The following is a 22,437-nucleotide window of genomic DNA, read 5'->3' as shown; positions in this document are numbered from 1 at the left end:
CATGCTAACCCACAGTTGAATCTCTCTTCAAATAACTCATTTACATTATATGCTATTTAAAAACTCACTTGAGCGTTCGAGCAATGGGTCAGAAAACTCTCCCCCACCAATATTGACATTTATGTAAGAACCTACTGGAGAATCGATTTTGACACTCAATAATTCCCTCGGAAGATTATCTCGGAATCATTTTGAATACCTTAGTGTCCCATCAACCGACTCGTAGGACTACTACATGAATTCCTATGATGTCCTTGCGCCTTCAGGTCTAGACCAAACAAAGGTGACTCATAATCAGCGATGCTCTTCACGATAGCTCTCGTGACCTCCCCATCCGATAACTCTTTTTCATCTATCACTGTCTATCTATAAGATTATGGTTTATAAATTTTTATATTAATTTTGATATTTTATATTTTTTAAAATATTATATTACGTATAATTTTGAATTGTAGGCTCCCACCAATTGAATTTCAATTATGCTTATGATATATAATTAAAATATTTCTAATGATACATAAGATTTTAAAGTGTTTTATACATTTTTACATAATATTAATCAAGGATACAATTAAAACCAGTGAGCCTATCAATCAGATCAGCGATCGACGATCCGAGACTCGATCTGATTGCTTTGGTCACATCGTCATTGTTACCATAGGAATGTTGGGCTCACCCAGCGTCCATCCAAAACTGCGGGTCCCACAGAGCTTTGCTCGCTGATTCGTGGGGCGGCTAAAAAGCATCCGCACCCTTGTTATATATTGGCGACGCCCACTTGTTGTCACTGTGCGGTCTCTTCCTCCCATCACTCGACTCGATTGTGATCCGCGGCCGAAAGGTCTCTTCTTCCCCCTGGAAGATGGCTCTGGCCACCGCTTTCCTCTCCTCCCACTCCCTCTCCGCTACCGCTCTTCGCCAATCTAGGGTTCTCGCGGTCGGTTTCCTCCACCCTCGCTTCATTCGCCACGAGACCGCCCGGTTCTCGCCGCTTTTCCATGGATCCTTCGTCTCCGTCGGCGGATTCCTCGGGACGATGCGCGGGTGAACTCCGATTCGCTGCTATTGATTTTTGTTCTCTCACCAGTAGGTTGTTCTTGGGGCTGTCAGGATCGTGCTTCTTGTCGTTTCTGGTTTGATTTAGGATTCGTCTGATTTCGCGAGCATATTCTCTGGTGTGAAATGGTCACGGTGATTCTTGATGCGGACTATTATGATCCCTTTGTTAGTCTACTATGTAGAAGTGTATGGTGTCTCTAGATGTTTGTTTTTTTGGTTTCTCATAGGAGGTTTAATCTGGGTGAGTTACTGAATTGTTGATAGATATTGTGTTGTTACTGATTGGTCAACTGATAGAATAATTCGGTTGCTTTGAATTGTTGGGATGCTTGATTTTTGTTGTTCGTTAGATGATTTGAGTCAATTCCTCGGTTCAGGTTTCGTTTGCTAGTTCCGTATTCTTGTAAAAATGTTTTATGAGACGACTGATTGATGCCTTGTCGTTTCTGGTTCGATTTAGGTGTCTTCTGATTTCTCGCGCATTATCTGTGGATTGAAATAATTGCAGTGGTTCTTGATGCGGATTTTTCTTGAATATTCTGATTCCTTTGTCATTATACCATTTAGAATTGAATTTTATCTCCAGATGTTTGTTTTTGTTATAATCTGGTCGAGTCACTGAATTGTTGATAGAGATTGTGTTGTCACTGGTTGGTCAGCTGGTAGAATTATTGGATTGCTCTAACTTGTTGGAATGCTTGATTTGATGTTGTTTCTGAGATGGTTTGAGTCAATTCCTTGATTCCGGTTTCATTTGTTAGTTCTGGTATTCTTGTAATAATGTTTTCTGAAACAACTAATTGAGGCCTTCGGTACTCAACAAGTTAATTTTCTTCCTATATATTTATTAATGCAAACTGATCCCATGGTCAGTCATCACTTTTGATGAGAAGAGTATAATAACAATAACAAAACCGTAAGTCGTAGTTGAGGACATTAATAATGTGGCCCAACAAGTTTGGTAAGTCCCAACTTTTGACGAGAAGATTGCACATTAATAATGTGATAATGATTTTCTTTTTGATTTCCTGATATCGTGAACGAAATCTGGAAGGCGGGAGCTCTGTGGCATGAAATGGTACTAAAGTCAATGTGCTTTATAGTTTAATGCCTTAAAAGTAAAGGTGTATGGGATCAGAACACTTCAACCAGTATTGGAAGAAGAGTCTTTAAATGCTAATATGGACTCTACTAGTTTCAGTTTTTTTGTTTACTTTATGTTATTGTAAATATGATAAATATACCTCCTGAGGTTTAATATATTTTTTGTTATTTCTCCATTGAGAGCTTGTATAAATTGGAAAGATAATTTTTAAGTGACATATTCTCTTGAATCACACTTTATATAAATGTTGTTCTCTTCCTTTATTCTTTTTAGAGGGTTTACAGAGGGATTTGGGGGCCAGGGGGTGCAACACAATTTTCATTTTCCTTGTTTATGCTTCGTTCTCTACTGTGAGCATTTCGGTTAAGGTACATATCCAATTACTGGCATCTGACGATCTCAAAGACCATCTATTTTAACTTTATGATGTAGGAATTGCCCTCAGACTTCTATCAATTCAGCTGATATGCTGGGATCTTCGTCAAGGGTATGTCATAAAATCTTCCTGTGTACTCCAGTTATTTTTTTATAAATATGCCCTTACTATGAGGAGCTGAAGAGTTGTATTAGCAAATAATCTTGTACCAACTGTAAGGGACAATGTGTTATTTAATTGTTATTTCAAAATTCGTTTACTATAGGTAAGGTATAACTTCAACTGATTAAACTGAGCTTTTACTTATATCTGAAAGTAAACACAAAATCCAAGGTTGTGTAATGCTAGACAACTTAGATGACTTATAGCCCAACATATTTGGTACAATTTGTTAGATTGATTTGTCATGATTCTACTTGTATTTAGAGCAGTGCTTGTTCTTGTATCCCCTGAAATTTGAAATGATTTTGTTCGGAAACATGCATTAGTTGACTGATAAAAGAATTTATTGTAGATGACTTCTGGATGCTCTTTTTAAGTATTTAATTAGACTCTGAGAGGTTCAAATCTTGTACAGATGATATTCATATTGAACTTTGATGTCTTTCTACGATCTCACATGAAGTGTTTTCTTGTTCTATGTGTAAGGCATTTGACAGCAGTAGGTCTTGCCTGTTCTTTTTTGTCTAAACTTCTAATCTGTTTTTAAATAACTGTTTTTTAAGTATTTCTTACTTTTGCTCTTCTGATATGATTACGATCCATGACAGATGTCTGATCAAGAATCAGTGCCAATGCCAATAGTTTTGATAGATCAAGATTCAGATTCCGATGCAACAATTGTGCAACTTAGTTTTGGTGACCGTTTGGGAGCACTGGTGGACACGGTAAAGTCCTTTATCCTATTACCATATTCTAAAGGAATTTTACAAAGATTGGTATATATCTGCTTGAAAATGGTTTAACAAGTTATATTCTCGGAGTATTTTCTGGCTACATGTAGAGAATGCTTTTATGGATTACTAAATAAATTAACATCACTCAAGGTTTTCAAATTTTGGTACCAGACCCATGCTGGTTGATGGTGTGATTAAAACAAGTCTGATCTGTGCCAATGCACCATCAAATGGTACATTGGTATGCACCTGTGGCACTGTGAAAGGCTAGTTTTGGTCAGTTGAAACCTTAAAGAAACCTATTTTAAGGGTTGTAAGAGAGAGGGGAAAGGTGAGAGAGAGCTAAACAACCCGTTTTAAGCTAGGCAAAGAGACCTGCTGAACATTTGAGTTCTTTCTAGGCGAAAGGTTAGTAGGATTGTTGTTAGAGTTGAATTTGATTTGTTCGATTGAGGTCAATTAGTTTATTATTCTGTACTTTTGAAGATCTGTTATTTCTTTTCATTTTTGTTTGATGATTTGATTTATGTATATGGATTAATGAGGGCTTTTTGGTTGTTAATCTCATTGTAGGAAATTCTAATTTCAAATTTTCTTGCATTGACGTAGATGCGGTCTCTTAAGGATTTGGGACTGGATGTGACAAAAGGAACTGTGACAACTGAGGATTCTGTTGTGAAGACAAAATTTTTCATTATGCGGGCGTGAGTCCTTTAATTTCTGTCCTTATTGAAGTCACTAGTTTCATTATGCCTTCGTTCCAAATTATTCTACATAAAGAATGGGAGGTGTACTGTATCCATTTAGAAACTTCTTGCATGACTTTAAAATAATCTCTTTTGAGTGTACCCATTTTTTATATTTCTATTGTTAGTCTCTTGAAACTTCTTGATTTGAATTGTATTGGACATCTTAGCTGGATTTTATGCCATTATTCTGTCTTTTTTTATCTTTCTTTCTATGGACCAATGTTACACATGCATAACATACTATGGTACTATATATGTCAAATATTATTGTTCATCCTTTGCCAATGATGTGATGTAACCCTATGGGTTTAGGGTTACTTTAAATTAAAGAAAAGAGCTTTATGAGACAAAATAATAAGATAATTTAGGTCTTCATCTGGAATTTTACAAGCATTTTTTAGGGAACAGAATGCTGGAATTAAAAGAAACCAAAGTCGAATGATCTTCGACTAAAACTGATGATGTGTGTTGATAACATATGATGCGGTTACACTAAAAATCCAAGAAATCAACAGCAAGCAAAGGACAGAGATGGAATATGCAGTAAGGAGAAGAGAGCAAGAGAAGAGATCATAAGAGATGAAAAACAGAAGTTTCACCAGAGAGCCAGTGAGAGAACAAGCCGACAATATTTTGTTCCTTTTTCAAAACTAGAGTTCACATGACTCAAAACTCATATATACATGTATCTTATTTAATCTCTGAGCAAAAGAGGTAGTAAAGGAAAGAGAAAGAAGAAGAGGCATTGAAGAAGAGTTTTGTCGGTGTAATGGCTCTCCCATGCACCTCAAAAGAGCTGAATGTTTATCCTCTTTTCCCATCTCTTTCATTTGGATGAATACCTCACAATGGGCCCACTGCTTCAGTGATGATGCAGTGTATCGCTCAAGGTAAGTGCCACTTAAGATATCTTACTGAACCTTAACTGACTTAAATATTTTAATTTAGCGATACCTCATTTGAACTTGTTAAACTCCAAGTAATACAAGGAAAACAAAAAACAAAAAACAATTGAGTCTTAAATTGAAATGATGGCTCTCAACTCAAATCTCATGACCGACTAAAATTCAGTTGCTCCCTAGTCCTTACCAAAGACTTGTGTGGTCCATGCCATCTACAAGCATCATATGCTGAATCTAGGTTCACACAACCAACTACTGTTTTGGTTTCTAGTGTATATCTTGCAAGCTTGGGAGCTTAGTATATTGATTACTAAGATTGGTTGCTGAGGGAGTAAAAATATGCCATGCTAAAAAATTTGTTTAGTGTATGAATATTATTCATTTGTGCATATATAAACTTTCTAGTATATGCATCATGAATAACAAAAACCACTGGTAAATGTTTTACACATCTGCTAGATTAGAATAAAAAATTCATGCATGTCTATATGCACTATTCTATCTTGAAAAGAATATTCTTAATGTTAATTATAGCATTGAACAAGCTTCATGTGCTATTAACTGGATCTAATAGTAGCTTCAATTAACTTTTCAGGGGGCGGAAGGTTGAGGATCCAGCTATGCTAGAAAAGATTCGCCTTTCCATCATCAACAATCTTTTGAAGTATCATCCTGTGTGTAACTACTTAGCTTGCTTAATTTTAGATGGTCTATTTGTTTTATTCTTTTAATTAAGTGTCTCTTTAATAGGAATCGAGTGAAAGGCTGGCAATGGGTGAAGTTTTTGGAGTCAAACCCCCAGAGAAAAAGGTATATAGTCTGATGTTTTTTGGTTGAAACTATCTAACCAAGCTATTATTAGAAAATGCTATTGTTTTTTGTCTTTTGTGCTCTCATGTTAAGTGGCCAGATTTCTTTTTTGTAAGTTTGTCCATCGATAAGCATTGATAAAGAGGTAATGTGTCAAAAAAAAATCTAAAAATGTAAGTGGTAAATTTTTCTTGAGAGCTGTAATCATTGCACGAGGTATAAGGAGGACTAACATATAGTCTTACCTATAAACATAGAGAGAGTGTTTCCATCACTTAAACCCTATTTCCTCAGGTTGCAACCTTACCGTCGTACCAAGACTCCCCAGCTCATAGGAAATTTCTTTACTTGAACTAAATGATGGAATTTAGAAAAGTGATAATAATACAATGCCTTTTAAGAGTGGATTGGAAAAAAGGAGTTTGGGACTTGGATTTGTTGGATTGCCAAGGCTACCGAATGGACGGTTTGAGATGTATATAATATTAGATGCATAATGGATGAAGCAACAAGTACTTGTTAATGATACAGAATAAAGATGGCGGTTTTTTTTTCAAAAAATATTTAATAAGCATTCCGTAGATAACTTTCAATACAATCAATTTTAATTAATTATAAATCTTGAAATAGTAGACTTGTCCATAAAAATTAAGTTGATGAGTTAAAGAAGCTTTTCTGCACAGTTTGCTATATAAATTGATTTTGTAATGGTATATCCAATCCATGCTGGTATAGTGGAAATCCATATTGGTATAGTGGAAATCCATATTGGTACAGTGGAACATGGATGCAATATTGATTGATTTCTTCATCTTATTGTCAGGAAATCACTTGGAATTATATGAAGTTGATGTAACTAAATTGGAGTAGGCCAATGTTGGCCAATTCTAACGAAGTTGATCGCCTCAAAAGAAGAAAAAGTAAATTGAAGGGACGAGTGGGGTAATGAGAAAACCAAGATACTGGAAAGAGAAAAATGGATCCTGCGGCTATGGTTATGAATGATAGAAGAGCTATTCACTCTAACAATTAAATTTCTAATGTTATCTTTATCACAATGTTTGCCATCTGCAGTTAATAGGGAAAAGAATTATTTGAGAGAAGAAAGAAGATGATGGGGAGTAAGCTGTAAGTTTTAAAAGAAAGCAGGGATGCTTTCACAAATTAAGGAGAATTCATGAGATTTGGAATTTTTCTGATTACTGTTTGTGTTCTCTTCAAATAAATTACTGTTCATGTACTCTTCAAATAAAGTATTCTATTTTTCTAAAGTTACAAATTTGCACTACCTTACACTTCACCTATACGGTTATAAGAGACTATTATGGCCCACATTAAGGTCTATCGCCATCATCGGAGCTATAGGTGGATAAATTCTGAGTATTTTGTATGATCAATATTTAATGGTTATTTTCTACAGTAATATCTTACTATTTGTCTAACTATTATTCATTTTAATAAATATATCATAGTTATTTAATGAATTAATTTCCATTTTAACATTGCCATCTTTCATATATTTTTTATCATTTATATTAGGGAATCATATCCTTTTAAGTTAGATATTTAATAACACTTGAAAGTAAGAGAAATTTTAACATGTTTTATAAATTTCATGTTCATAAAATTTATTTTATAGTTTTCTAATGTTTTGCCTTTTATGGTTTATTTTACTTTTTATTAATTTTTCGATAGATCTGGCCCAGCTAATTCTTTGACACCAGTTTTCTAACTGAACCGAATCCTGATACTTGTCTGACTAACTATGCTTTAAAGATGAAAATAGGTATGAGTTAGGACTTGAAAGAATCACTATCAAGTTTTGAGAGAATTCAGGAGACAATGATATTTAACAAAAATTTGAACCCTAAAAAATGTTCTCTAAAATAAGACCAGTCATTTTTATCCGAGGGAGATGGTCAAAGATGCTATTATTGCAGAGAAAACTCAGCTAATGATACATAGGAAAGAATTGTCGAAGGAAAGATAGGATATAGTTTTATGAGTTTAGTCTGATGCTTTTAAGACCAACTAGATGTTATTTATTCACGAAGTTAATGGAGAAATATAGAGAGGAAAAAATATTTGCATATGGTTTTGAGTGACTTAAAGAAGCATATGATTTAGTTCCACAATATTTATAAGGTGTATTTTAGAAAAGAGCGTTTGGAATTTATATTGAAGTAAGAAAAATGTGTATAACAAACTTGTGTTGTTGTTGACATGGAGGGATGATTTACTATCCCTATCCAGGGTTGACTTTCGTGGTGTGCATTGTTTGCTAATGATATTGTTGTGATTGATGAGAGTATATCTGGTTCTTGTGGATTCTCATATTTTAATATAAGTTCTCTCTTGTTAGTTGCTCACAATTTTTTTATAAATAAAATGTGAATTTTGACACCTTGTATCTTCCGGTTGATTATTTATTATGTAAACATTTATTTTGTTTGTTGCTTTTTACATCTTTTTGTTCGTGTTGCTTTTAAATACCCTTAATGTTACAGATATGAGGATTCATAGATTTTAGTTATGTTTTTTAGTCATTTTACTTTGTTCAAAATAGTCACAACCAAGAAATACAATTTTGGTTACCGAGTTCATACCAATCAATGGTTGGACTGTTATGGGTCTGATATGTGCTAGCATACTGACATACCCAAAGGGGGAAGGGTGGAGAAGGGGAAGCAGGAGAGAAGAGAAAAAGAGGAGGAAAAGGAGGAGGCAGAAAAGAAGAGGAGGGGAGGAGGAGGATGATGAGGAGAGAAGTATCTGACAGAAGGTGACGCATGCAGTGCTGGTTGCATAGGAATGAACAAGCCTCAAGAGTGATACCCACTAAAGTACTTGACACATGGCATGCATGGTAGCACTAGTTTGGCATGAGCAAGGTGCTGCACACTGCTTGTGTCATGGAATAAAGTCCTTGTCCTATACGAGGATCTGATGCTTGTTTATTCAGACTTGAAAAATAGTTATTCAAATTCAGATGGTCTTGTGGTCATTCATGCTTTCCAAAATGAGTTACTAAATCTTTGATTTCTTAATCAACAGCTAGATATTGATGTTGCCACACAGGTATTTCTGCAAGATGATGGACCAAAGAGAAGGTAAGTTATTTCATCTTTAGCTATTTTCCCTTTATTTGAGGTCAGTATGTTATGCTGATGCTTTTCAGTTTTACTTTTTTGTTTGTTTGGCAATGAACCGAATACATACAATAATCAATTATACATTATGTTTTATGGAATTTAGATGTCTTAGCAGTGGTCTCAAGGCATTGATGTGTGTGTGTGTGTGCGCACGCGTGCAAAAATATGCTTCCTAGTGTAGACATTTAAATTATATTTAAGATAATGGCACTTCTATGTCAGTTAATCCTTGTTATTAATTGGCATAACTCGATCGGGAACAACATCTTTCTTATTCTGTATTGCGTTAGCAAATGGCTACATCCTGTTACAAGATTTGCTGTTTGTCCTTTCTACACTTGAGGATTCTCTTGTGCCTTCAGGGTGTTACATATGTTTCATTACTATTTGCAAATTAATAATAAAACTTGATGTGCTTTTATTTCATTATTTGCTCTTGTTCTTTTGAGTAATAGTCTTATTATATTATTACAAATTTCAAGAATTATCTTCAAGCTCCAACTGAACATTTTATCTTCCAGCTTGCTCTACATTGAGACTGCTGATCGACCAGGACTACTCTTGGAGATCATCAAGATCATAACAGACATCAATATAGACGTGGAGTCGGCAGAGATTGACACTGAGGTCTCTTTCTCATCCTGCACCCAAGGAAATTAAGAATAAAGAACAAGAGTGAAACTTATATTTGTGTTATCTTACAGGGCCTAGTAGCGAAGGATATGTTTCATGTAAGCTACAGAGGTGCTGCATTGAACAGTTCATTGTCACAGGTAAAATTCATTTTATAGTAGTTATTCTTCAATGACTAAATATATGGGGTCTGGAGCCATTTGCATTTTGGCATGTCTGGAGTAGCCAACAAGGGGCCATGGTTCAAACTGTATTAACGCAAAATAATTATTTAGTGTTGAACTTATTTTTCAGAATGCTAGACACTTGCATTCTTATTTTCGGTGGGAACCAGATACACGCTGGAATACTATACATGCCTTGTTTTGTAGGTTGATGAGTCGGAGGTGTCACTCTAGTTAACGAGGTTAAATGTGCTTGCAGGTGTTGACCAACTGTTTACGATACTACCTCCGCAGGCCTGAAACAGACGAGGAAAGCTATTGATGGCCCTATTCCGAAGCATTGCAGGGCCAAGAATTGATGCAGGATTTTGTTTCATTGTTGCGTGAAACTCATTTTCTGCAGTTACAGCCCTACGAGGCTCTGCTGTCACATTCTGTCAAAACTTGTGTACATGAACTATTATAATGTCTGATATGTCTGTCCACTGCCTAAATTCTGCAAGGGTGGTTCATTATAAATTATTTTCTCGAACTGTTAATTTTAATGCCTTTATCTGCAATATCTTCATAATGCCACACAGGTTCGTACGAAACTAAACGCTGGTATCAGTTTTTGCCGTCCGCTACCAACAAGTCAAACTCAGGTTTCTTTCTGTCTAATATGTCAGAATAGTGCTATTAAATTTAAAAGCTTTAGCTGCAATTTCTTCATAATCTCTTTTTTCTTTTCCCCAAAACTTTTTCGCTATTGTCTATTGCTCGTCTGGTTTGGACATTTCTTGACGTTTTCTCACCTTTTTCTTTACCATTTTCTGTCTGATAGCAGGTTTCAAATATGTTTCCAAATGTGCCAATATGCCTATGACGTCGGTCAACATTATGCCAATCGTGCTGCCAAGAAATTGGATACTGCCATGTAAGAAGCCTTCTCTGGCCTTTTCTGAAATGTTTTATAACACATACAAAAATAGCTTTGCATTGAACATGGCAGGTGCATTTATACGTAGGATGTTGACTTCAGATGACCTTTAATGGCCATCGCACCATTTGGGCAATTTTTCTACGTATTCGTATGAAGTATTAGTACTCTACACTATGATGTGAGATGTTTAAGGTGTCAAATGAAACAAAAACATCCAAACCAAGTTGCATCATTTTTTGTCCTGTCTTGTCATTTCGAGGGACGATGACCCCTCTTTTTTAGGGGTCTTCTGCTTCCATGTTTTAGCAGAGCTTGCACTGTTCCAAAGCTTGTGTTGTTGATCTCTAGCATCTTTGTGGTTCTATTCGATGCGCTTGCCGCCTGCATTAATATTTTAGGACATTATATCGAGAAGTGTAGTCTGTATAACACGAGATGGATGTACAGCCCCACTTGGGTTGGCATAAGAGGATGCTCTTCGTTTTCTCGTTTCTCATGTGAAGTTTGCTGCTACCATACAGCGATCAATTAGGTTTCATTTGTTGAATTGCAATCTTCAAAAAAATAAAAACCTGTTGAAAATTTGACAGATTTTTGTTCCTTGAGATCCCTATCGCACCCCCGCTACCAACGGTATCATCGAAGTCACCATATACCATATATCAAATCGGGGTTTTCGTCGAGACTAAAATATATGGGATTGAATGATATTACCATATATCAAATCGGGGTTTTCGTCGAGGCTAACATATATGGGATTGAATGATATTACGATTCAAAAGCATAGGTTTTTTTTTGGCAAACTCATTATAGGTCATTCGAATTTTTCAATCATAAGTAGCATACCACTATTCTCTTAGTATTTTTTTTTAAATACCATTATAGAACATATTTATATTTTTAATATATACTTAGAGAAAGAGGTTTGAATGAACATATAGTTGTAAAAAATTTTAAATAACAGATGAAAATTGAATCTTAAATGTGTATTAGCATCAACGTTTCTTGAAAAAAATTATATTTCAAAACTTCATTTGACATTATGTGATAAATTGTATCATTTATATTTTTAATATTTATTCAAAAGTGAATATATATTTATTTAGTAAGTAAATAAATAAAATAAAATAATTGAATGCATGCAATATTATTATAAAAAAAAGTTATGTATGGTCTAGATATATAATAAATAAATAATATAATCATATAAACTAATGCAAAATGATATTCGAGAATAATAAATAAATTTTCATGAATAAATTAAATCATATAAGAGAATGGAAGAGAAAAATTAGGAATAGAGTTTTTATTATATATTTGGTTATTTTTGAAACAATATTATAAGATAAAACTTTGAGAAATTTTTAAAAAAATATTAACATCTCACAAATACTTAAACAATACGATCCTAAAATAACATTAGCAATTGAATATTTATAATATAATATTCAATCCAAACATAATTTCAAAAAAATTATAAAACATCAATATGCATTCAATCTCCAAAACACATCTCCGGTAAATTACCACACATATTCTAATTCGACGAAGCATATGATCCTTGACATAAAAAAGAAATAAAATCGTAAAAGAAATCGAAACGTAATCTTATGCTTATTGGCATGTTGACAAACTCTTTATCAATATTTTATAAGGTTTGTAGAGATCAAAATCGCTGTGACAGATATCATTATCGTATAGAAAAATGCGACTCGAATTCTCAATTATATAAATACATAAGGATGCATTATTTTTTTTTTGGACAACACGTATGGAATTTTTTTGGACACACTTATCATTTGATAAGTGTGAGTCGATCGAAGAAGATGAAATAGTAGCACCAAATAAAAGACCCTCCACCCACCACTGTAGTTGTCGATCGAAAAAGATGAAGTAGTCGTCGTCAATCGAAGCACATACGTCCCCACGACCTACTGGTGGAAGACAACCACACGCTAGCGAGAGGTGAAAATGGCAGTCCAGCAAAAGAGAAAATTGAAAGCTACTCCCGTTTCATCGAATGACATCTATGAGAAGATCGAAAGATATTCTTATCACATTAAATGTTTTTATTACATTAAATGACATTAACTTTAGAATCGAATTAGATCAAATTCGAAGTATACTGATTTAATTTTTATTTTTATCAATAAAAAAATGAGTTTTTTTTATTTCGAAATCAAAAAAACAAAAATAAAAATCATTAAAGACTGATTCATGAGAACGTTAAACATGGAACACGTGAGGGACGCCATTCCTGTGCGACTCCGACAGCCACACCCAACTCCACCGGTGGTTGGATTGCTATGCACGCTACCGACGTGTCGCGACCACCGTCGTGTGTTGGCTATCCGACTCAAGCGACATGACGGTATGTATGGATGCCACCCATGCCTTGCTTGGCGTCGGTGAAGTGATGCAGAGATGTATCGATGGTTTACCAGTAAACACTAATGATCTGCTTCTGCTTGTATCGATGGTTTACCGGTAAACACTAATAACGAAGGTTCGCAATATCGTATCGTACCGTACCGGTGTTTCGATCTGGGCTCGGTATCGATACGGTACGGTATACCGAGCGGTACACCCAAATGTATCGAGCGGTATACTTAGGTGTGCCGAATATTGTAGTTCCGTTACAATGCACTGCTATAGCATTACAGTGCACTCGGATCAGTAACAAGCGGTCCGCGTACCGACAACCTATCGAATCGGTACGTACCGCCCATATCGAACGGTACAATTCGGTACTGCAGACCATACTAATAATAATGCATTCAGAGAACAAGAGAGAGAGAGACAGAGAGAGAGAGAGAGAGGAAGGAAGGGGGTCGAGTCAAGACGATCGATCCGTGGGTTGTCATAAATCGTGCTGATGTGATGTGATATGGGATGTAAAATGTCGACATATGCATTTAATGTTTTTTTTTCCTTCCTAAAACATAGAACTATGCTTCAAACAATAATCAAATCATAATTTGCAATTTTTTTATTATTTACAAATAGTTTTTTTATTTGTTTATCATCCTAAAAAATACTTGCCAACTTCGATTATATATATATAAATGATTAGCGAAAATAATCATTGATTAATATTTTTTAGGATGATTTTATTAGAGAAATCTAAATGTGCTAAAAGTGTCCTTTTTAGGATGCCTTTATTTTTCTCTTCCCACAATGCTAATTTGCTCGAAGAATTTGAAGCATTATAAATAAGGAACATAGTTATTTGGTTTTTTCTTTTTCACTTATATTAGGATTTTTTTATTCTTTTTCGATATCTGATTCTAGGAATCTAAAAATATTATAAATACATATACTTACGTACGAATGAATTAACCAAAATTATTATTTTCATGATTTTTTTCTTTATTTATTTCTATTTCATTCAATTGGAATAAATAAAAAAAGAAAACATAATTATTTTGTAAAATAAAAAAAGGAAGCATATCCATTTTGAGCTATAGATTTGTAAGCTCAATTTTGAGTTAAAAATGTAATTTAAATAATTAATACATATTTTTTTATTTTATCAAATGGTATTATTACCGAAAGTCATTATTTCTTATGATAGATATTATAGTACAAAAGAAAATAGAGCAATCGGATTGTCTCATATTATTAATGATTACAAAATTATGTTGATATATTGAATTTGACTTACGATATCAATAAATTGAAGTATTTATGTTCAATCAAAGTCTAATTTACTATATGTTAATTCCTTCTTTTAATACCCTTTTAAAGCTCAGTTGCCACGCCAATCTTTCCTTAATTAGTTCATCTTTACCTTTCACCACCAAACCTGCGAGCTTCGATCATTGACCCAATACGGGCCGTCCAAAGCACACAGAAATAACACGAGAAGGTCAAGTCAACAGGGCCCCGCGATCGCTCCGCCAATAGGGAAAGAGCCAACGAAACGTGAATCCGACTGCGAAGCCGATATCCCGTGCGGCTCCATTGCCTCCCCTCGCTGACGTCATCGCTTATGACTGCCTTCCCTTCCAAGTCGTCGCCTTTTAGTGCACGAGGAGTTCGTGCGTGTTCGCCGTGTGGCTGGCGCAGCCCATGCGCGGTTGTCGATCACCGGTCATGTCGAGAGGCCTTTGTCGTCGCACGTACACCATCCACTTTGCTTTGCCCCTATAAAGCAACGCCCCCTCCCCCGTTGCCTTCCCCCTCCTTATCCGGTCCATCCCAACCCCGAGAGACCAAGCATGGCAGCCGCGGTATGGCTGCAAAGCTACGTCTCCTCTTTCTTCTTCATCTTCGCCGCCACCTTCATCACCTTCTCCGGGCTTCTCCTCTTGGTGAGGTGGCGGCCGTGGTGCAACTGCCCTGTCTGCAGGGCGTACCTGAGTTCCACGTGGACCGCCGAGTTCGACAACCTCTGCGACTGGTACGCCCACCTCCTCCGCCAGTCGCCGACTGGAACTGTCCAAATCCATGTGCTCGGGAACACGATCACCGCCAACCCCGACAACGTCGAGTACATGCTCAAGACCAACTTCGACAACTTCCCCAAGGGAAAGCCCTTCTCCACCATCCTCGGTGATCTCCTCGGCCATGGCATATTTAATGTCGACGGAGAGGCATGGCGGTTCCAGCGGAAGATGGCGAGCCTTGAGCTCGGCAGCGCCTCGTTGCGTTCGTATGCCTTCCGTATCGTCTCCGGTGAGGTTCACCACCGGCTTCTCCCCCTTCTGGCATTCGTGTCTGATCCATCAGGGGACAATACGGTGGAGCTTCAAGACGTATTCCGGAGGTTCGCGTTCGATACCGTATGCAAGATCTCCTTTGGGCTGGATCCAGGGTGCCTGGAGCTGTCGCTCCCCATGTCCGAGTTCGCCATGGCCTTCGACAGGGCATCGACGTTGTTGGCGCGGCGAGGTGCCACGATCGCGCCATTAGTATGGAAGCTAAAGCGGTTCCTCAACGTGGGATCCGAGAGAGAGCTCCGGCGATCGATCCGGAGAGTGAATGTGCTGGCGGACGAGGTCATACGCCAACGCCGGATACTGGGCTCTGCCTCCGGCCATGATCTCCTCTCTCGCTTCATGAGTTCCGTCGAGGATGACAGATACCTTCGAGATATCGTCATCAGCTTCCTCTTAGCGGGCCGCGACACCGTGGCTTCCTCCCTCACCAGCGTCTTCTTCCTCCTCTCGCAGCATCCCAAGGTCGTGGCCGCGATCCGTGATGAAGTAGCCGCTGTCACGAAAGGGAAGGACGAGAATGACGAGGTTCCAACCTACGAGCAGCTGAAGGGCATGCACTACGTGACCGCGGTGCTCCACGAGAGCCTGCGCCTCTACCCGCCCGTCCAGTTCGACTCCAAGTTCTGCCTCGAGGACGACGTGCTCCCCGACGGGACCATGGTGACCAAGAACGCAAGAGTGACGTACCATCCCTACGCCATGGGGAGGATGGAGCGCATCTGGGGGTCCGACTGCTTCGACTTCAAGCCGGAGCGGTGGCTTCGGGATGGTCTCTTCACCCCGGAGGGCCTATTCAAGTACCCCGTGTTCCAGGCCGGCCTCAGGGTTTGCCTTGGCAAGGAGATGGCTCTGATGGAGATGAAGGCTGTCATCGTCTCGGTGGTTCCAAGGTTCGACATCGAGGTGATTAATGGAGGCCGTTCCCCGCATTTCACTCCCGGCCTCACCGCCACCATCACCGGGGGGTTGTCGGTTCGAGTGCACCGGAGATCCGCCACCGCCTGCGAGTGAGATATCATGGTGATGCCACGGTCGACACGTACGTGGGAGAAGCAAGTTCCTGCCGCTCTCTCTCGTTTCTGACAACAGATCTAAGTCGTTCATCATCCATCTTCTAGAAAAGACGACAACATCATCTAAAACAAGTGGCATAAGATCCAAGCCTTTCACAACGATAATTATAGTATCAAATCCATTCAAGATTCTGCCATATCTACTGTCACATAGTATCATCATGCCGATATTGACCTTCATGGATTCATAATGATTAGATCTTATATGTATCTCGAGAGAGGTGTATTTTGGATTAACAATATGATCTTCTGATCACACAAATCAACAATATACTATCACGACTTTGATTGATACATCTTTGATCGATGAAAGATGTCGTCGATTCATAGCAACAATGGATGACTGACCTGCAAAAGAAGTCAACTCGAATCGACTAAAAATGCCGCAGGTGCGTAAACGTAGAGTTTTGTCTGCGCCTGTCCGCATACATCAGACACACGATATATGCGTTACCGGTGGAGATCGAACTGCGCCAGTTAGGGTTTTTGGACGTCGGCCATGGCGACGGCGGCGGCCGCTAAGAAGAAGACGAACAAGAAGAACAGCTCGCGAGAGGGGCAGTTCCGGCACGCGCTAGACACGTGCTCCAAGAACGGCGACCTCGCCGGCGCGCTTGCGCTTTACGAGACCGCCGTGGCGGAAGACCTTCGCCTCTCGGCTTACCACTTCAACTCCCTCCTACACATCCTTTCCTCATCGATCGAAACCCTCGGCGATGAGGCGTCGACGCGGTCCGTCGTCGACGCCGGTTCTCGAATCTTCGATGCCATGGTCGCCGCCGGCATCGCGCCGAACGAGGCGACCGTGACTTCCATGGCTAGGATCGCCGCTCGGCGACCCGACGGAGGCGGTGACCTCGCTTTCGATCTGGTGAGGACGATGGGGGAGAAGTACGGGGCCACCCCCAGGCTTAGGACCTACGGGCCGGCGCTTTTTGCCTTTTGCCGGGGATTGGAAGCGGAGAAGGCTTACGATGTGGAGAATCATATGGTTTCGACGGGTGTCGTGCCAGAAGAGCAAGAGATTGCCGCGCTACTGGAACTGAGCGCCAAGGTGGGGAGGGAGGAGAAAGTATATGAGTACTTGCACAGGTTGAGAAGCAATGTGAGGCATGTCACCGCTACCACAGCTGAGATATTGGAGCGTTGGTTTAGGAGCAAACCGGCGGCAGAGGTTGGGAGCTCTAATTGGGATAGTGGAAGGGTAAAAGATGCGATCTTGAAGAATGGTGGAGGCTGGCATGGGCTTGGGTGGTTGGGAAAGGGGACATGGGAAGTTAACCGAGCAAATGTCAATGCAGATGGGCGCTGCACCTCCTGCAGACAGCAATTGGCTTGTGTGGATATTGATCAATCGGAGACCAAGAAGTTTGCAGAGTCTGTGGCCAGTTTGGCCATGGAAAGGGAGGCCATGTCAAATTTCAAAAAGTTTCAGGTAAAATATCATGCTTCCTCCTCGAATAATATTCAACAACAATCATGATTTCTATTGATAAATCATTGTGACATTGACTAGCAGTTCTAATGGCTTGCTATAGTTATTATTATCGGTCTTGGATAAATTTATCAAGCAACTCACAACACAAAATAACTAGAGGCACGATTATGCAGTTTTTTAAGCTTCTTCCTCCATATTATTGTCTGAATTGCCAAACATACAGGTTTTGAGTCTTAGTGCGTCGTGAGGATATAATTAATCTAAGTCCATTATTTTGATTAATGGACTTGGCTCTTAGGCTCATTGCAAGCTGAAATCCTCTTTCATGAGAAATATCTTTCAAATGTTTTCATCTTTGTTGAGTGGATTTGTGGTGACATGATCTGCCATAGTTGTCCGGTATAAAGCTTCTTTCAATTGAAGTTATGATGGCATATTTAGATTTTATGGCCCAGTTTTGAAGTGCCTTACAAGACACCTTTTGAATGGTATAAGCATCTATCAGTCACAGGCTACTAAAAATGATTATTATGTTTGCATCAGACACCAATGTTTGTCAAATACTTCACATCATGTATGAGGAATACTAGGAATATTATATCATCAACACTATGCCAATAGATTATTAATGCAAGGGACTTGTATCGTCTACGAAACTTTTGGTAATATGATTTGTAATTTGGACCTCTAACCAAGGTTCTATATTCCGGGTATAGGGACATGTCAATCCATGGTCGGATTGGTGTGGGTCCAGTTTATTCCAACATAACCACAACACGGGACACCAAAATGTACCATGGTACAAAGAAAGGGAGGGGGGCGGTGGACAAGAAGAATGAGATATTTGAATCTTAAAAAAATTGACATTCTAAGGGAAAAGAGAATTTCTTTATCATCTGAGATGTGTTTGCAAACGTTATGTAGGATTGGTTGGATGACCATGACAATTATGATGCTATTGTTGATGGAGCAAATGTTGCACTTTATCAGCAAAATTTTGCAGATGGTGGATTTAGTTTGTCTCAGGTTTGTTCTTAATGCTTTTTAATTCTCTTTTAACATAGATGTGCAGCAATTGATACTTACATCTGTGCTTTGTGCCTAAATAGAGCAGCTTGAAGCTGTTGTTGGAGAGCTTTCTAAAAGATTCGGAAACAAATGGCCACTTGTTATTCTGCACAATAGGCGCGTTCAAGCACTCATGGAAAATCCTCACAACAGGCAGTTGCTGGTTACCTGGAAGTCTAAAGGAGCATTGTACACAACACCAAGTGGATCTAATGATGATTGGTACGGATTCTTAGTAACATTGGAACACCTTGCTAGTCAAACCAGTTACCAAGTACTGTATCCATCAACAGCAAGTTATTCTGTCATTTCATTGGGAAAAAAGGTATATCTGAAAAATTTGTCCCTCTAAGATTTTTGTGGAAAATAACTCTAAAATCATCAAATAGCAGGGAGTAAAAGTCTGATGCATGAATGAAAAAAAAAATCACTTGGCTTTAAAGAATTTCTCCACTTTGAAGATGGTCTTTAAGCATTCACGTGTCACATTAATAACTCCCAAAATTTGAAGGCACTCGTGGCCGGATGAATTTTAGTCTTTTATACTCTGATGAACATAGCAGAGGATGTATTGTTTGTTAAACTAATATAGTTTATTTTTTCTTGAAAAAAGTTAATGCCCACTTAAAGCTAAATTTGTGGCTAGGATATCTTAATTTGGAAAATTTACTGAAACAGCACAACCTGTAAACTTCTGTGCTCTCCTGGCAGTTCAATGGTATGAGTTGGCTACAACTTGACTCTCAAATAGTTGGCATTCGCTCTAGGATACCATGAGAAACACTGTTATGTGTGATGAGTCATTCTCTCATCTTTCACACAGACAGCAAGTTATTATCTCTAAATACGTCGCATCAGAAATAATTCAAGAAGCTCTCCAAGCTCCAAATCTGAAATTGATTCTGAATGTGACTCATTTTGATGTTTTGGAACTGCTTTATATTCTAAGTTCAAGATTCTTTTCATGGAAATGCTAAAGGGTTATGTTCTGTAGTAAAATGCTTTGAGATAAAATTTCATTGTGATAATTTTAGTGCATGACTGGAAATGATTGGGACATTTCTCCGTGCAGTTTATTTTGCATTTAAGTCCTGCTTTCATATGCCTTTTTAAGTATTTTATCTTGCTAAGCATCTTTTCTAGTTTTTATCTTAAATCTTTTGTTAAGTTAGACTTCCTACGTTTAGTTTTTGTGAGGATTCTTTCTGACATAAGATGCCATTATTATGACCTAGGTATTGGCTCTACGCAGCAGTTAGACTTGGATGTTGGCTTGTGACAAATGATGAAATGAGAGATCATATATTTGAGCTCCTAGGAAGGTCCTTTTTCCCTAAGTGGAAAGAGAGGCATCAAGTATGCATTTAACTTAATTCTAATGTTATCGTATTCTATTTTAAAAGTATATGAATGTTCTAGTTTCTGTAATCAACCTCCCCACCCTCTCTCCCCCTCTCTCTCTCTTATCCCTCTTAGGGTCAGATCATCTGTTTTATTCTATATGATAATAACAAGATACACTAACCCCAACAAGTAGCCATTATAGATTTGCTTTGTTGTCTTATTTTACATAGTAGCTTCAAATATTATCTGGTACACATGCAATTCATGAAAGTGCTATTTATCATTTAATAATTCTTCGATAAAATTATGGGAGTGTTGAATTGGCATTTCAAGGAATTGCGAAAGTTTTAAGGCAAAATTGGCAGACAGTGATCTGCTTTCAACAGACAGTTATCTTAGTTATTTGTAATTAATTGATGTAGTACTTTTTTTATTTATAATTAATTGTCTGTAGTACATCAACAGACAATTGATGTAGTACTTGAAGCTCATGTTAATTGATTACTCAAACTTTGTGGTCTTAACTTACATGAGATTTGACATAATAGATGAATTGTACCTCTTCACTTTCTGGTTTTCTAATTCTTCAGATGGTTAACTTGATTAATAGGAACTGAAATCACTAGTACAGTAACTATAAGGATGTCTTGTCGAGGGAATTCCTTCTCCATAAAGACATAGTCCTTCCTATTTATTTGGCCAGTCCCACTGTACCTTACATAGCTGCATCTTCTTTGGATCAGCATTTTTCATTCAATCCTTCCGGTTTATTGTAATAAATGTTAAAACGCCTTTTTTCCTATTTTATCAACTCATAGCAGTAGCTGTGTTGCATCTATTGTCTTTATCATTTTTTTTTCAACCAATGTAACTGATCATATATCAGGAAGATAAGTATTTTTTTGTCATGAATCCTTTGCAGGTTAGATATAATTTTGCCAAAGGTAACTTGACGCTTGTGATGCCACCCCCATATTCTACAATCATTCAGGTGAGTAATATTTCTTGGTTTCTTTATGGAATCATGTTGTTTGCTATGCTCATGTGGAACCATAATGCTCGGCACTTGCTTGACATTTTTCTCCTTCATGTTCTTCTTTGTAGGAGTGTGAGACAGGATCATGGCATGTGCCATTGGATGATAAATGCGATGATGAGAAACTGCGGACTTGGATTTGTATTGCAAGACATGAGTCACACCAAGCCTCGTGCAAAGCTGATTTAACCGGCCATTCAGTTCAAACAATTACAGAGTCAGAGGACTTGCCAACTATTCCAGCCAAGTGTGCCAATAATTCCAATAGTAATAGCGCGGGACGTGTAATTGGTAAAAGAAAAGAAAGACCACCTACATTTTGACAGCAGATGGAATAATAACATTCGGAAACGCCGTTATTCATTTAGTATTTCTCGAGTTCCCCTGAGTTATGTGGACTGTTTGTAGTCTACTTTTCGATGTTGTATTAAGTCTTCAACTGTATTATCGGAAGTTATGGACAATCAAATGCTTGCAAGTTACTTGGATAGTGAATCAAATGTCTTAAATGGTTTCTTCCAATAGAGATTGAATGATCTCTAAATCAAAGCTCGAGTGTCACACCTCTTTACAGCTTGCTTGATGTGAGCCATTTTGTTTGTATTAGCGGTGATGGCGTGACATCCAAATCACGCCATTTCATATGATTACTGATGTCTGATATAGTTCTCGTCTTTTATATGAATTATGTAGCTGATTCACATGCAAATCGTGCTTATCTATTGGAACTATGTTGCTATCTGGGGTGGCTGCTAACCCAATCATCTTAGTTAATATTGATTAACATAGAGAAACCAGTCATGATTGGGTTTAGCTCTTTTATTATCTCATATTTGGATGCTTTATTTTTTTTTTTTTCATTTTGAATAAAATGAAAACCATAAAACAACATACTATCAAACTTCAAGATAATAGTTTTGTCCACTCCTCTTTGTTATATTAAATTTAATTGAAATTATAGTAAAATCATATTAATAATAGCTAATAGA

The 22,437-nt window shown here is 37.8% G+C and overlaps 3 protein-coding genes across 4 annotated transcripts; all 3 read left to right on the top strand.

Moving 5' to 3' along the window:
- Window positions 1-782: 782 nt before the first annotated feature.
- Window positions 783-10,391, top strand: LOC135588535 (ACT domain-containing protein ACR12-like). The gene is made up of 10 exons (XM_065080706.1): window positions 783-1,044; window positions 2,597-2,651; window positions 3,311-3,427; window positions 4,046-4,140; window positions 5,683-5,761; window positions 5,838-5,897; window positions 8,952-9,007; window positions 9,571-9,676; window positions 9,754-9,822; window positions 10,106-10,391. Exons 1-10 carry the CDS (start codon window positions 863-865, stop codon window positions 10,166-10,168), a joined length of 882 nt encoding a protein of 293 aa, XP_064936778.1. The 5' UTR covers window positions 783-862; the 3' UTR covers window positions 10,169-10,391.
- Window positions 10,392-14,964: 4,573 nt separating this feature from the next.
- On the top strand, window positions 14,965-16,847 carry LOC135588534 (cytochrome P450 94C1-like). Its single transcript, XM_065080705.1, has one exon. It carries the CDS (start codon window positions 14,989-14,991, stop codon window positions 16,498-16,500), a length of 1,512 nt encoding a protein of 503 aa, XP_064936777.1. The 5' UTR covers window positions 14,965-14,988; the 3' UTR covers window positions 16,501-16,847.
- A 132-nt stretch (window positions 16,848-16,979) lies between these two features.
- Window positions 16,980-22,019, top strand: LOC135588533 (proteinaceous RNase P 2-like). Of its 2 annotated transcripts, XM_065080704.1 has the most exons (6): window positions 16,986-17,997; window positions 18,925-19,026; window positions 19,115-19,290; window positions 20,304-20,424; window positions 21,335-21,403; window positions 21,517-22,019. In XM_065080704.1, exons 1-6 carry the CDS (start codon window positions 17,062-17,064, stop codon window positions 21,769-21,771), a joined length of 1,659 nt encoding a protein of 552 aa, XP_064936776.1. In that variant the 5' UTR covers window positions 16,986-17,061; the 3' UTR covers window positions 21,772-22,019. The 2 variants fall into 2 exon arrangements, 1 of the variants encoding a protein (XP_064936776.1); XR_010476319.1 differs by lacking the exon at window positions 21,517-22,019 and having other exon boundaries at window positions 16,980-17,997; window positions 19,115-19,393.
- Window positions 22,020-22,437: the final 418 nt, after the last annotated feature.

Source organism: Musa acuminata, chromosome BXJ1-8 (genome assembly GCF_036884655.1).
Source record: "Musa acuminata AAA Group cultivar baxijiao chromosome BXJ1-8, Cavendish_Baxijiao_AAA, whole genome shotgun sequence".
Taxonomy (NCBI): Eukaryota; Viridiplantae; Streptophyta; class Magnoliopsida; order Zingiberales; family Musaceae; genus Musa; species Musa acuminata.
This window is presented reverse-complemented; position numbering and strand designations above follow the sequence as displayed.